This window comes from Mustela nivalis (assembly GCF_964662115.1).
Source record: "Mustela nivalis genome assembly, chromosome: 6".
NCBI classification, from domain to species: domain Eukaryota; kingdom Metazoa; phylum Chordata; class Mammalia; order Carnivora; family Mustelidae; genus Mustela; species Mustela nivalis.
This window is the reverse complement of record NC_139025.1, coordinates 82,322,325-82,338,397: the sequence shown is the minus strand read 5'-3', so window position 1 is coordinate 82,338,397 and position 16,073 is coordinate 82,322,325. Positions and strand designations below refer to the sequence as shown.

Below are 16,073 nucleotides of genomic sequence, written 5' to 3'. Positions count from 1 at the left end.
ATAAGTAATTGTCTCTTTGTATTATACATATCTTAAATTGTTTTCTGTTTCCTACTAGATAGTACTTAGTGTTTGACTTTTTATATATTTTTTGCTTTAATATATCCATCCAAATGACTTAGATCCTGCTGGCCTTGTGTCTCAATTTCTGTTTTTCTTTCTGAGATTTTGCCTTTGCAGCACAAAGCAGAACTTCCACCCCTGCTCAGATAATGTTGTATCTTTCTATATTCTTCTTTTTCACTAACCACCTTAGTTTTGTGTATACATTTTAATACTGAAATACCTTCCTGTTCAAATGGTGAATCTGTTTTGAGGATAGGAACTTCTATAGCTAACAATTAATTCTATTCTCATGTAAGGAAACAGTCTAGCAATATATTCCCCATCTTTAGGGCCACATCTTCTCCTATAAACAAGTACATTTTGAGAGTGATGTCAAATTTTAAGATGTATTTTTATATTAAGAATGGTCAAAGTAGTATAGTATATAGTAGCATACATTCTATGTATAATGAAATAATAGTTTTGACTTAATCTGGAAGTCATGTATAAGAAATTAAAAATGTCACCTTTGTATGGTGCTCCACTTCCTCTGCTTGGATAATATCATTTACATAGAAATATTCCTCTAAAATAAAATGGAAGTATGTTAGGGTTCAGAGGAAACAAATCCCAAATTACAGAGACCTTACTTAGTTTATAGTATGGAGCAAGTGATAACAGAGATTCTGAGAACAAAAATGCAAAAATAAAGTATTTTGGTAATTAGGACTAATGGTTCATAGTTTATCATCCTTGAGGTCATTGGAAAAAAGTATTGACTAAATTGATTTTTTTTCCTTAATCATCACAAATCTATTTTTGAAAAGACACATAGTTAATTAAAAATGTTATTTCCAGTTAAGACAGTAATATATCTGAAATCTGTCAGTTACCTGGGTTGGCCACAAAGAATACCAAATGTTTTTAGGATGAAAAATGTTAAAATTAATTAGAAGAGCAGCTTTAGTTAAATTTCTTGTGCCTCATCCTAAATGATAGTGATTGGATACCAAGGATTTGGTTGTTTTTATTTGCTCTAGGGGTAGGGGTATATGGCTTTACTTTGTTTTGATTAGTCAAGAGATTGAAATAAAATGCCTAATAGGGATTCAAAGCAAGTATACTTTATCATTCTAGCCTAGAGGTAGGGGTAGTGATATTCTTAGCATATTAATAATTGTTCAGAATTTGTCTTCTACAAATGATTAGTTTTTGAGGAAACTCAGTAGTTGTCCTTATGTAGTCATATAGGCTTGCTTCTCTTTCTCTGTTTTGTCTATATTGCTTAACTTTGGGTAATTCTATTTCATTTACTCAACAGTTTTTGTTTCTGTTTTAAATCAAGTATTTACTGTATATTTGACATTGTCTTCTGCTCAGAGGGCCCTGGATATAAAGATTGGTAGTACAGTGGTCACTACTTCCTAGAATCCTTTGCTTGATTTCCCTGTTCTTCCTCAAAACATTCCCAAAACGAAATTTTTATTATTTTTGTATGGATGTCTATTAATGACAATTAAATTTCATGAAGCCTAGATTTTGAATTTGTAGTTACTAGTGGGTATGCACCAGTGAATCTGGTGCATACATCTTCTATAAGTATTTGTTATTCATGGTGTTTGAAGTTAATAATCACTGTTGAGTATAAAGTATAAAATTGTCTTTATAAAATTTTGTCACAAAATTAATATAATTTAAAATCTTCTCTAAATCCATTTTAGTGGTTGCTCTTGGCTTATAATTCTGTTCTTTTTGAATTCTGGAGTGTATTACAAGAGCTACATTAAATGTAGGCAAGAAACAGACAAACATAAATAAGAAAGGGCAGTTCTTTGGACGAGATTGGGCATGTTCAGGGTGGTCTGGCCATAGACAGTTCTTTGGGTACTATAGTTTTTCCTGATATTGCCAGTAAGTTTTGATAACTGGTATTAGACTGTTATATTTTCAGTCTCAAGTAGCCTGGTAGTGCTAATTTAGATGCCACATCTAAATCAGTAAATGTAGAAAAAGACTGAATTCTGAAAAATTCCAGTTATGTAAACCCACCAATCCAGACATCTCTTTCTTGAACATTATTTATCTTTATAGAGATTGAAAATAAAGGTATTCTTAGCAGATGATTGTTACGAAGAAATTCTGAATATAGAGGAAGGTCATTGAGACAGGTCAGCTAGAGGTGGACACAGCCTGCCTAATAATTGGATGGATGCTACCTGGCTGGAAGATGGAGCTGATTGGCGGATCAAAATCTCAAAGGGAAACCTTCAGTTTTTAGTTTGAATGTTTACTAAAATTATATTTCACAAAGTTCTATTACATTGTATGGCGCCATTTAAATATTAAAAAGTAACATCACAATGACTGTTATTTCCCTACCAAAAGATCGTTTTAAGTGATTTTTGGTTTATGAAATATATTTGAGTGGTACTTAGTGAACTTTTCTATTACTTTAAAATATGAACTTCTTAATTATAATATATTCAGAGTTAGAACACAACATCTCTTATAAATAAGTTGTTTCTACTCTGTATGTTTATTTACTGAAGTGTGTCTTTGTTATTTCTTCAGGTTTACGTGAGATTAAGACCATTCTTCAGGGAATTCCTGGAACGAATGTCTCAGATGTATGAGGTAAACATGCTTAAGCTAATTACATAATATTTTTATTTTATTCAATACAGTACCCATATTTAGATCATGTATAATGATTACTTCTTTTCCCCTGAATTTGTAGATCATTCTTTTTACTGCTTCTAAGAAGGTGTATGCAGACAAGTTACTGAACATACTAGACCCTAAAAAGCAACTGGTCAGGTAAATTTAATTAAGAAATAGTGGAAATGTCTGTCACACTGATCTATGAAATTACTTTGATTCTATTTAATTTTGATGGCCATTTTCAGTTGGCTGCATATATAGAGATTGGTTGTGTTGAATGGTGAAATGAATTTTTTTAAGCCCCAAACTCTTTAAGAGTTCCAAATGATATAACTCCAGACAGACTTTCTTTAAAGGATACAAAGATCAAATGTATATATTCATTCACAGTCCATCTGTATCCTCACTTTTTTGGGGACTGGGGGGAGATTGGGGGTATGTGGAATTTTTCACTGTGTGCATGATATTTTCACTTCCTTATGTCTCTGAGATAATGCATGTTATGTCCCCTGTTTAATGGCATAGAGAAATAAAGGTTAATTTTAACAGAAAGGATAAATTAAACTCTTTTGCTTTTTTCAAGAGCAAATTTGTCCTCCATGGAAAGAAAACATTACATGACTCTAATTGGAAATTGCAGTTGGTTTAGTCACTCAAGTTATCCTGATCTGGACTCAGTTCCTTGTGTGTGTCCTGAGCCAGCAGATGCAGTGTGTTCCTGGTTAGGTGGGAGTGCCTTGGGTAATTTTAAAACAGTTTGAAAATTAGTTCCATTGTTTGTTTCAACTGAAGTGAGATATTAAGACTGTTAGCAGTCTTGCTGGATTCTTTAAGATGCCAGAGTTAATCTTTGATTTTTTTTGTTTGTTTGTTTGTTTTTTGTTTTTTGTTTTTTTTTTTGGACTAAGAGCTATAAGAGATGCCAGAAAAGGCTCATGAAAGCTTTAATAGCTGGGAGTTCATTTTCTTGAATACTCTCTTCCATATTTTTTTAGTGGAAAATCCTAATTTCTACTGTTAATGGTACCTTTGATATTGAGTGGTTGCAGCTATGCGAAAAGCCATTTTCTGATGTCTATACTTAGATTTTCTTTCTTGTAAATAGAACTGTGATTTTTTTAATCTAAAGGATCAGAATTTGCCCTTGTCACTTTCCATTTTATCTTCCATATAAGCAAGCATCAGATCAGAAATGAAAATGATGTTTTCTATTTATGAAAGTATAATACATGCTCATTTTACCTAACTTTAACAAAAGTACACAAATGATTTTGCTTTGATGACTTCATTCATTCTGAAAATTTCTATTCAGCACCTTCAGTGTTCCATGCAACAGTGGTGAGCAATACCAGCCTTTCCCTCTTAGAGATTTCAGTTTTAACTGGGGGGCAAGTCATAGTCATGGAATTATGATGTTACAAATTAATGCCCCTCTTTTAAACTAGTTCTATAAAACTTAAATATTTGGGAGTTTAAATTTGTTTGATGTAGTTGTATTTGAATAATTTAAAACAGGAAGAACTTTTTGAATAGTAGATTGAATTCATTAGAATGCTAAAGGGAATTATGTTGAAGACAAGGGAGACTCAGAAATTCGATGATGTCTGAATCTCATGTGTCCAAATGCAAATCTGATGACTGGCAAAAGTAGTTCCTTTGTAAAACTGCAAATACCTGCTACTGACTGACTGTCAGACTCCTGAATAACTGGAGGAGTTTTATTGTAATTTAATTGAAGTAATCATTAGTATCCACATACATAGTCATTTGTCTCCTGTCTTGGGTGAGTTTGCTGTTATTGGGGAAGAAACATTAGTAGTAACTTGCATTATGTACTGCACTGGCTTCTCCAGTATCCTCATATGTAACATAAATGTTCATACAAATAAAAATGGAATCTTACAGGCCCAACCAGGAATGAAAATCTTTTGTCTGGTCTTAACCTTTTCAAAGTAGGATGGTCTTTAAACCATACAGAGGTAGATCATGGTTTAGTTAAAAGTGTTCTTTATAAAAAGGGAGGAAGAGAACTATTTTTAATACGTTTTGTCTGGTTAGAAAACTGTCATCACCACTGGCACTGGTGTTTTTAAGGTTGAGTTTTGTTCTCAGAGCTATGGCAAGTTTTGTTGGTAGAAAATGCCCCTTTCTTGAAATTCCATAATTAAAAACAAGAGGTATGAGTAGACCCTAGCTGCTGAAAATTGTTTAGTGGGATTAAGACACAAGGAAGCCAAACTTACCAAATTCTTAATGTATACATTTCAAGGTGATCTGTATTATTAGTAATATTTGGAGACTAACATTTTGAGTGCTAAATGAGATGATATAATTTTGACAGTTTTATAAGTATTATTATACAGCCTTTCATAGCTTTTTAAAATGATAACAGCATTTTTCAGTTAAGTATCATTGGTAAAACATTAGTTTACATTTGTAATACTTAAATCTGAATTCATCATTTCATTCAATCCTTGTTTTTTCAAATGATCATATACACACTCAACTAAATTAAAAGAAAGATGGGTGTTTGGGAAAAGTTGAAATGATGGAATGTTTTGGCCTCCACACCTTTTCTCAAAAACTATAAGGGAAACTAAAAACATTTTTTAAAATGCCAACACAGAAACATTCCTTCTTATATTTTCTATTCTGGCATGTACAGGGATAGGGAGGCTGTGTGGTCTTCTGGTTAGAGCAAAGGACTGGGAGCCAGGAGGATCCTGGGTTCCAATGCGGGGCTAACCACTGACTTACTGTGTGACCTTGGGCAAGTCACTTGACCTCCTTGTGCCTCAGTCAACCATCTGGAAAATTGGTTAAAAAGCAGGACCTCGCTGACAACCAGATGCTGCATCTGAACTGAGCTTTCCTGGGTAAATAAATTACAAAAACAATTTACAGAGTTTTTAATCCCTCTTTATAATTTAATATAACATTTTGGGATAAGCCGAAGTTCTTAAAGGCATGGTAATAATTGGTTGTAAGGTTTCAATAATTGCTAACATTTTTAAAAAGTAAAACTGTAGCCCAAAGCTTAGGCTCACATTTATATTTGAATTTCCTTTGTGAGAGAAAATAATAAGGCTTAAACTATAAAGCCTATGGTATGTGTATGTATGTTTCAGTATATGTTGTAATTTTTAGAGATTTTTTTTCTTAGTTAATTTGTTTTTATTTTTATGTTTAGGCATCGGCTTTTCCGTGAACATTGTGTTTGTGTACAAGGAAACTATATAAAGGACTTAAATATTCTTGGAAGAGATCTTTCAAAGACTATAATAATTGACAACTCACCACAAGCCTTTGCATATCAGGTAGGAAGGGAGGGTTGCTAAACAAATTCAGAAAAAATATATATGTGTGAGAACAAATGCTGCCAAACAGAATATGATAGGAGAACAGAATTTTGACTGGTGAAATTTCTGTGTTTAGTATTATCTTTCAGAATTAGAAATGCCAAATTGTTACGTTCCATGTGAGAAATTTTCTTTTAAGATTTTATTTATTTGACAGAGAGAGATCACAAGTAGGCAGAGAGGCAAGCAGAAGAGAAGCGGGGGAAGCAGGCTCCCCACTGAGCAGAAAGCTAGATGCGGGCTCCATCTCAGGACCCTGAGATCATGACCTGAGCCGAAGGCAGAGGCTTAACTTACACATAGCCACCCAGGTGCCCTGAAAATTTTCTTTCAATTAAGTACAACACAGATAAAAATCTGGGTAGTAGGCCTAAATAAGAAGGGACTATAAAATATAGATCAGGGCCTCCTGGCTGGCTCAGTGGATTAAGCCTCTGCCTTCAGCTGAGGTCATGATCTCGGGGTCCTGGGATGGAGCCTGCATCAGGAAATCTCTGCTCAGCAGGGAGCCTGCTTCCCCCTCCTTCTCTGCCTGCCTCTCTGCCTACTTGTGATCGCTCTCTGTCAAATAAAAAAATAAAATCCTAATATATATATATATATATATCAGTTAATAGTATTCTTAGCAGTTGTTAAGTAATTGTAAACATGTTTGAGAATTAAAAATACCTCAGTCATGTTCTGATATGTTTGCTTTGATATTCTGAAATAATTTCTTACACTATTTTGTCAATATGTTTATATGCTGTGTCAGTGTTTCTTTGAAATATAACTTGGGGGAGTGCCTAGGTGGCTTAGTTGGTTAAGCATCTGCCTTCTGGTCAGGTCATGATCTCAGGGTCCTGGGATAAAGCCCTGCGTTGCGCTCCCTGCTCTTCCTGGAGCCTGCTTCTCCCGCTCCCTCAGCCTGCTGCTCCACCTGCTTGTGTTCTCTCTGTGTCAAACAAATAAAGTCTAAAAAAAAAAAAAGAAGGCCTTTTAAAGAAATAAAACTTGAACTAGAACTGAGGCATCCTTGCAAAATGTTTTACATTATGAATATGTTCATGTGATAGTTTGAGATTTCCTTCACAATAAATCTGGACAGAATAGGGATGGTGGAAATTGGGTTGGATGTTGATAGAACGAGTAAAAAAGTAAAAAGATGAAAAGCGAGAAAAGGGAAAAACTGCATATGGTATTGAAATATGTTCAAAATAGGTCACTGCTCACATTTTGAAATATGTTTTTTAAGAATTTCTTAATGGTTCCTGGATAAAATCATTTCAGTTGTCCTCCATCTTAAACACAGTATTCTGCATAAATGTTAAAGACTATGAAACAAATATGGTTTGCATTCTTGTTTCTAGACTCCTCTTCAGTGAAATACCATTGTATCTGTTTGCTACATTAATGCTGTTTCAGGTTATCCTGCTATTTTTTGGAATAAAATGAATGTGATATAATCCATGTGTAAAAATATAGGCTTTCTGGTAGTGTTCTTTTTACATTGGCTGTACTCCTTCATTCACAGTACCTTGCACTGACTAATAGTAGCTATTTCTTGAATCAGTGAAGTAATACTTTTAGTTATGTTAATGCAAAACTTGTTTCAATGGATCTTTCTTGTATAGTTTCATATATACTAGGAAGACATTACGTGGAAAAACCAGTTGGGCTTTGATGTATTCCCTAACATTTGGTCTCTTGCACTGTTGAGTTGTTGGAATATGACAGGCATAAACTTTGATGGCATTCCTTTTCAGAGGAACTTATTATATACATGCGTTTCTTAAGTATCTGTTATTTATCTTTCAGGCTTTTACAAAGTAGGCAAAATGTAAAAAGAGGATTTAATTATTTATTTATCGTTATAGCTATCTAATGGAATCCCTATAGAAAGCTGGTTTATGGATAAAAATGACAATGAGCTCCTAAAATTGATTCCATTTCTGGAGAAGCTTGTAGAACTGGTAAGTATATCTTAAGTTTCTTTTGTTGCCTCAACTCTACTGAAACAAACCTTTTTAACACTTTATATTGACATTTTAAGTCAGCTTGGTATGAAATTAGGGCAAAGTTGAAAAGGATTACAAGCATTTTCTAACCTTTTAAATTATATTAAAATCATGCTCATCAATATTTAAAAATTTGTAGATTGGGTGTTTTTATTTCACTGGGCTTCTTGCAAGTCACAACTAGTAATATCAAATTGATTTCACTTTGCTTTTATAGTTCAGGTCTAGAATTCATGCTTATGCTACTGAAACTTTATTCTGGCTTTACTTTTTCCTAATATATCAAGTAGAGTTCAGTGGCTTAACACTTCTATCTTTTGGTTTTGCCCTTTAGTGCATAATTGTTCTTTACAGAATTAAAACCTGAATGACAGGTTTGGTTTTTTTAGTCTAAATTTAATTCTTAAGTTAACTGCTTCTTCATAGTAGCTTTATATTGGCCAAACAAAATAATGTAAGTTGTAAAATAAACTGTGTATTTCCTCTGCAAAGGAAGAACGTTATGAGAATCATATTTTTGAAATTTACGTGACTTTTAAAAATGTCTTTTTCTCCACACAGAATGAAGATGTTCGACCTCACATCAGAGACAGATTTCGCTTGCATGATTTGCTGCCCCCAGATTAAGTACAAAGACTTGTCAAATCACTGAAGGGGGAGAGAATGCAGGACCCTTTTGGACTAAGACAAAAACATTGCCATTACTGTTGAAATTTTGCATTTTTGTACCCCGTCTTGCTTTTCTTATCTTTGGTGCCCAATAATAATCAAGGGTTACAGAAAGAGACTTTATCTCAGATTGAATACATACAGTAGGTAGGCTAAAACAGAAGAGTCTTTAGAACTAGTGCAACTCCAGTGAAATTTTTTTATGTACAGGACATCTGCAGTTTATAAAGAATTCTGTTTCTGCCACCAGCAGTTTGACCTGTAGTCACACAGGATTTTATGATAATAACAGAGATGAAAATGGACTTTTATTTTCTCTCTGTTTGGTGCTCTAAGTGGGTTTGTAGCCACTTTTCTGTTACTTTAAGATTCTCATTTCAACAGGAATGGCCAGTAAAAGTTGTTTTATTTTTCCTGTTAAGGTTTATAACCTTTTTACATTTTTGACCTGTATTAGATTAGATTTTCATTATGCATTCCTTTTAGTTAAGGCGCTTCATAGTTTTCTGGAAATAGTCAATTTTTAGTTTTTTATTATACATTTGAATGGCCGTTTTCCTGCTTTGTCTGCCTGCATATTGTATATTTGTTTAAAAATATTCTCTACTTTTAGTCCATGTAAGTTTCATTTAGAAAGACATGCATTTATATTTTGTTTCTGTAATATTCTACTGTAGGTGAAATCTTTTAAAAAAAAAATCAAAGGACTGGGTAGATAAGAATATATGAATGACTAATATTCAAAAGATTTAAACCATTGTGATGGCATGTGTTCCCAAATGGTAATATCTTGCAGTGGCACACAGATTTAATGGATAAAGGTATACCTCAGACTTCACTGTGCTCACCAATCTTTGAGGAGAATGAGTTTGGTCACCTGTTGGGCTTGATTTGGTTACTGCTGCCTTTGGTTTTCTCCAGGAATGAAGTATTCAGCACAGTGACTCAGTATTTTTAGTTATTTTGCATGGGCTGGTAGTACCTCTGTTATGCTCTTGGTTACAATCAATTTAAAACTCTGTGTAACAGTCTTGGTACCTTACAGTAGCTATGCATAATCCTGTGGCACAGTAAACTCCCAAGCCACCAATGCAGTTAATATGCTCTCATAGTGGTTTTCTATGCTATATGAAAATAGTCGTCAAGCCTTGGTTCTCTAATGCAGCTACCACAAGAGGTTGATATTTTTATAGTGGCGTGTAATCTCCTTTTCGGGAGGCTTTTTATGGAAGGTAGAATTTGTAAAAGTTAGTATGCTTTGCCTCTCGACTGCATTAACATGCCACAGGCTCAGACTGTTTTTGTGTAAAGGATGTCAAAGAACGGCACTTTTTCTAAAGAGAAGTTTGATATTTTGTATGCTTGTTAAGAAAGTACAGTATTGGAAATTAAAGGTGGACAACTGATAATTGAGGAGTATGTCACTTAATTTTTTATGTATATTACCTGTTTACTTGTACAACTTATTGTACAAATTACATGCAGCTTCATTTTCAAATGAATCCTTAAAATAAGGAAATCTTTTTAGGAAAACATTTAATTTTTGTATTTTTGATTTTAAAGGCATGAGTTATGTCAATTTTCAGTGTATTAATGAAGATTTTAACTTTTCATCAGGTTGAGTGTTTTCTTACTATATTATCTGTTGTGTATGTAGTTAGCATATTGTGTCACTGAACTGTTTAAAAAACCTAGCATGTAGAGCAAGCCTGTTTTGTGGAAAATCCTTATTCATTAAAAAAATAATCATGGCAGATATTCTGCAAAAAAAAAAAAAGCAAAGCATTTGCAATTCAGAATACTGGTTTTTTTTTTTTATTTGTTTGTTTGTTTTGGTTGTTTTTGTTTTAATTTAAAGAAAGGTATTTTGCTTGCAGGAAAAAATACTCCAGATTCATTTTAATGAGAATCTTTGAAATGTATTTATCTTTAGGGCATCTGGGCATCTTTATGCTGTTTGTCTTCTGTCTTTCTTGAAATAAAATGTACATACGTTACCTTTACATATGCTCTTGCTCAAAATTGTGAACCTAGTTACATTTCTCCTTGCTCCCCTTTAAATGCTCAAACAGTAAAACCCAAAACCTGTACAAGTTCTAAGCTTTCAGCATGCATTACAATTGCTGAAAGCTTTTCTGATTAAGTAAACACAGTCTCAAAGGGCTTTCCCATAACTGAAAGGGAAATGTAAGCACCTGTAATGTTATGCCTATGGGCACTTTAAAATAAACACCAACTTTTAATCATCTTTTATTAATGGTAAAGGTGTTTTTAGTCCCATGCTGGGAGAGTTCTTTAAGTCAACTGACAAAGGAATCTAGCGTAACAAGATTCTGTAAAGAAATAAAGAGAAATTATATGGCCTGAGAGAATTTCTTGAGACCAATTTATTTTTCTTCATTATTCGATTTCAGTCATTTTAAATTTGTTGTTAATAAAAAATTTAAAATAATTTATGAAGAGACAGTTATCCAGTTTCCTTTCACTTGAATGTTTTACCTTCTCATTACCCCTTTTCTTTAGCTTTTGGTAAATGTTATCTTAAACACTTCCATTTAGTTAAGTGGAGGTGTCTATTTTGTGAATTGAGATGTGCCCAACTGCTTCAGTTCATGCAGGAAACATTAACTCTTTAAAAACTGACCGTAGGAAATGCAGGAGAGACAGATACCTGATAAGACACAGCAAAAGTGACCTATATACACATTACATATCTGAAGTACATACTACAATTGTGATATTTCCAGTGATAAATGTCTGGCTTTTAAGACATTCTTTTAAATATTTGTATTATTGTTTAAATCAGTTGTGTTTTTTAATTCTGTGTAATATATGTAGCCCTAATCAGATTTATATCACCATATTTCTCTGAGTCTTAAAAGAGTTGATAACGATTTGAAACCATAATTGTTTTATATTAGCTAGTATGTATATTTATTTACCCAATGGCTTTATCTTGTTTCCCAAAATTCGGGGGTGGGGGATTGTTGAAAGCATTGTAACTTCTATAAATGGCTATTTTCTTGTACCTGTCAGTGAAATGGATGTGTACATTGTTTTTTTTTTTTTTTTTTTACATTTCTCTGGTTTTTCTGGTTTGTTTGGTTGTTGTTATTGTTGGTTTTTTCTGTTTTGTTTTTGTTTTAGTGTTAAACATAGAATGGTTTAAAAAAAGTTATCTTTGGCCAATGACTTTTTCAGCCAGATAGTACTTTCATTCAGCCTTCTAAAGAAGTTCGTTTTAATTGTTTTGTCCAGTCAACTTGCCTGAAAAACATAGAGACTTCATCTCATCAATGAAGAAAGCATTTCATTATTCCTACAGATCTTTACAGCGAGCACAGAATTCTTCATAAGGACCAGATCTCTTCCACATCTTGTGTCAATCACATAAAGCTGAAATGTAAAGGACACTGAAGCCTTCATTTAATTGTACTAACATGATGGTGTTATATACCACATCCTTAGATAGTTAAGGTTTTCTGAACTGACTTCTCTTTGTCTTCCTAGGTATTTATTTGTTACCTCTTTTAATCTTGTGTATCTAAATTAACTTAGTTAATAGTTACCCACTGAATAACTATGCCAAGCAACTAGGAAAGAATGTTTATTTTATTTCCCCTTATAGGGGAAGAGTGGACTGGGAACAAAAATGTATGGGCCAAAAGGCCTTAGGTTGTCATTCATTCACTTTCTTATTCCTCTCATGAGCTATATTTGAGTATAGTATTTTTTCAGTGCTCATATGCTTGATTGTGTCATTACTTTTACTATCTTCTGAAAGTGAAAGCCTGCTAGGAACCTGTATAAAACACATTTTAAAATTTCAGATTAAGAACCACAAAACTCAGTATCTTGTATTTAAATGCCACTTAAATTATTTTTGGAATCCAAGTCTCACTCACTAGGATACATTTTTATAAAATGTTTCTCTGTATCTTGAATTGAAATTACTTGCCCAGAGGCAAGAGTTCTGGGGATATAATGTGTTTTGAGAAATTTTTAAAAAGGGGTAAGAGAGCAGCAAGTTTACAGTTAGTTACTTTTTGGTTTTGTTACTAGTATTTTAAAATATATCAGTGGTTCCCAAACCTCACCATTAGAATTACTCTGAAGAGCTTATGAAATACAGATTCCTGAGGCCTAGGCCCTACAGAATTGTCTCAGTGGATCTAGAGTGGGGCCTGAGAGCTCTGTTTTGTTTTTTTTGTTTTTTTTGTTTTGTTGTTGTTGTTGTTGTTGTTGTTGTTGTTTTTTAAAGCTCTCCAAGTGATTCTAATAGCCAGCTTTGGGAAATCACTGTTTTAAATAATGTGGCAGTGGTTTGAGAATAGGCAACTAAATAAAGGTTTACCAGATGTCTCTGTGGTAGTTTTTTGTTGGTTTGTTTTGTTTTGTTTTGTTTTGTTTTGTTTTAAACTGGGATCAGATTTCACAACTTACTCAAGATACATGGAGGAATAATAAAGAAGATTCAGGCTACTGCTCATTATCATTCTTGTCTCATACTTTTTTTAAGAGTTTGAATTTCTAGCACTTGGAATAGTTGATCATATATATAGCTGGAGGACATCCCTGAATGAGACCATTATATATATTAACTGTAAGATATTTCACTATTTTTTTATTTTATAAATCTTTGTAGAAATAAGCAATGAAATACTATCATCTTTTGAAATGGGATTTTTCAAGGTAGTGTCCTTTTGGCATTAAGGTAGGGGGGAGTTAATATTCTCTCTGCCTTTTTCCATGTGAATCAATATAAAAGTCATGGATATTTAAAAAAAAATCTCAGTTTAATTTCTACATATTTACTATGCAGTATAGCCGTGAACAAGTAATGTAGACTTAGTTTTCTCATCTTCAAATGCCCTGATCACCCTACCTCACAGGGTTGTTGTGGGGATAAATAAAACTTTTATGGAAACACTTTTCTTTGATGATATTTTATCAGCCATTAGAAACAATAACAGCTTATATTGGTATAGTGCTTTTTTTGGTTAGTTACATGATTTTTTCACATTACTTTCCTCTCTGATATCTTCAGGACATACAGGTAAGGTACACAGACACAAGGAGTCAATTTCTGGAACTACTGTTTGAGGAAGTAGAATAAAATCTGAATAAAGGGGTGAATTTTGAGAAGCAGATATGATAGCAAATAACCAGATCATGGTGAGCCCAAGATGAGGCAAAATAACATGAACCACATAGTTATAAAACAGTACTCTGGTTCCACCCCAATCTCTCTGGTGATACTTTTTTCCATCTTTACTGAGTAAAATTGACATTGTATAAGTTTAAGGTGTACAGTGTGATGACTTGATACATTGTGAAATGTTTACCACAGTAAGGTTAGTGGACACATCCTTTACCTGATTACCATTTTTATTAGGGTGAGATGAGAACATTTAAAGTCTAGTCTGATAGCAACATTCAAGTACACACTTACTGCACTGTTAGCTATAGTCAGTGTGCTGTTAACGAGATCCCCAAAACTAGATCCTCCTACAACTGGATGTCTATCCTTTGACCAGCATGTCTTCATTTTCCTCACCCCCTGGCTGTGATGGAATATTTAATAACTATTTTTCCTACGCTGTAATGGAGTTTAATGCACATACATGTTTGAGAATCACTGCAGTACCCCTACTGTCTTTAGAAAGAAATGACTGGACTTAAGGTGAATAGTTGACTTGGGAGTTTGGTTAGTAAAAGGATCATTCAGAGAGAGTCTGATTCCAAGTCCACAAATGCTGGTTAACTTACCAGACAAAGTTTTCTGAGCCTTGTTTTCTGTGCAAAAGGTGCACCAAGATCGACCTTTCAGAATTACAAAGATGAAACATGTCAACACGTTATAAACCGTGAGGCAATATACAAATAACTACAACAGTGAAAATGCTAAAGCAGCTAGTTCTCTTGAGGATATGCAGGAGATAATATGCAGTGTCTGGGGAGATGTCTGAAACTAGAAGGGGCAGGAAAGGGCAGTGGAAAATCACAGTATTGTAATACCACATGTCCTTGCTCTTTTGAGGAAAACATGGGCAGTAGGGTACACTCAAATGAAGACAGGAAGTAATAATGGAGAGGTCACCTGTGTTAACGTATTTGATGAAAATATGCTGAGTGTTACAGAAAAAGTGGGTGATGAAAAAATGGTACTGAATGGTTTGAGAGATCTGGTTCAGTAGTCGGGGTAGTGGGGTTGATACAAATGATTTGCCAAGTTAGAAGTTTCTTAATGGAATAACCAAATGAACTAGATAGAGCTTTTAGTAGCTACCACATAATGACCTTTAATGTTATGTTTGATAGATGGCAATATTTGTTGAAAGTAACTATAAGCAGCCTTCCTAATGACAGTAAAAGTCATTTTAAAACATCATCTTATGTGTTAGCCACTATTCCAGGCTCTATGAATGGTGGAAAGAAGCAAACCTGACACTGCCCTTAAGCTTACAGTCTAGTATGGAGAACTGACAGTAATGTTTGGACAAGGGTCACAGAGGAGAAGAGTGGCTTTAAGAATGCCAGTTACACAATCTCGTCTGGAGTCAGGCTTGGGCTGGCTGAAAAAGCATTAAGTTGAGATCTGTAGAATATTTATTAGAAAGAATGTAAAGCCAGGCTTGGCTGGGGGGTGAGGAGGAGGCGGCGTAAGGATATAAAATCAAACAAGGGAGTATATGATCAGATTTGTCTTCAAAAGATCACTTTGGCTGACATAGGGAATAGGGTGGGTGGGTGGGACAACAGTTAAGAGTTATGTAGAAATTGACCTAATTCACACAATGTAATCTCTTCCTCTAAGACAACAAATGGTTAATCCACTGGGTGCTACCCTTTAGTGGACAGTGTGAGGCCAGGAGATTAGTAAAGTCCTAGGAAGAGTATGGGTTGTCCAGTTTACAGACAGGAATAGGAAGGTCCTCTCAGATTTTACAGTACCATATAAAACTAAGTGAAGGAAAATATATAGGAGTTGAACAGAGACAGATGCTGTCACTTCATGTCTTAGAAAATCCTTGGGTAGGCTTTTTGGGAGGGCTGAGGGCTAAGAGGAAAAACTCAATTCCTTTTTTTTGTTTTTTTTGTTTTTTTCAAAGATTTTATTTATTTATTTGACAGAGAGAAATCACAAGTAGGCAGAGAGGCAGGCAGAGAGAGAGAGAGGAGGAAGCAGGCTCCCTGCTGAGCAGAGAGCCCGATGCGGGACTCGATCCCAGGACCCTGAAATCATGACCTGAGCCGAAGGCAGCGGCCTAACCCACTGAGCCACCCAGGCGCCCCCGTTTTTGTATTTTTTAATGTAGGCTCCATACCCCCCCTTTTTTTT

The 16,073-nt window shown here is 34.2% G+C and overlaps 1 protein-coding gene across 19 annotated transcripts in view; it reads left to right on the top strand.

The window, feature by feature from the left end:
- CTDSPL2 (CTD small phosphatase like 2) overlaps positions 1 to 13,660 on the top strand; it is an 83,006-nt gene extending 69,346 nt beyond the window's left edge. For all 19 annotated transcript variants that reach the window (XM_082735315.1, XM_082735330.1, XM_082735329.1 and 16 more), the window contains 5 exons: positions 2,617 to 2,679; positions 2,783 to 2,862; positions 5,897 to 6,023; positions 7,922 to 8,017; positions 8,624 to 13,660. In XM_082735315.1, coding sequence (XP_082591441.1) covers positions 2,617 to 2,679; positions 2,783 to 2,862; positions 5,897 to 6,023; positions 7,922 to 8,017; positions 8,624 to 8,689 — 432 coding nt within the window. In that variant the 3' untranslated portion in view covers positions 8,690 to 13,660. The remainder of the gene's footprint in view (positions 1 to 2,616; positions 2,680 to 2,782; positions 2,863 to 5,896; positions 6,024 to 7,921; positions 8,018 to 8,623) is intronic.
- The last annotated feature ends 2,413 nt before the right edge of the window (positions 13,661 to 16,073 follow it).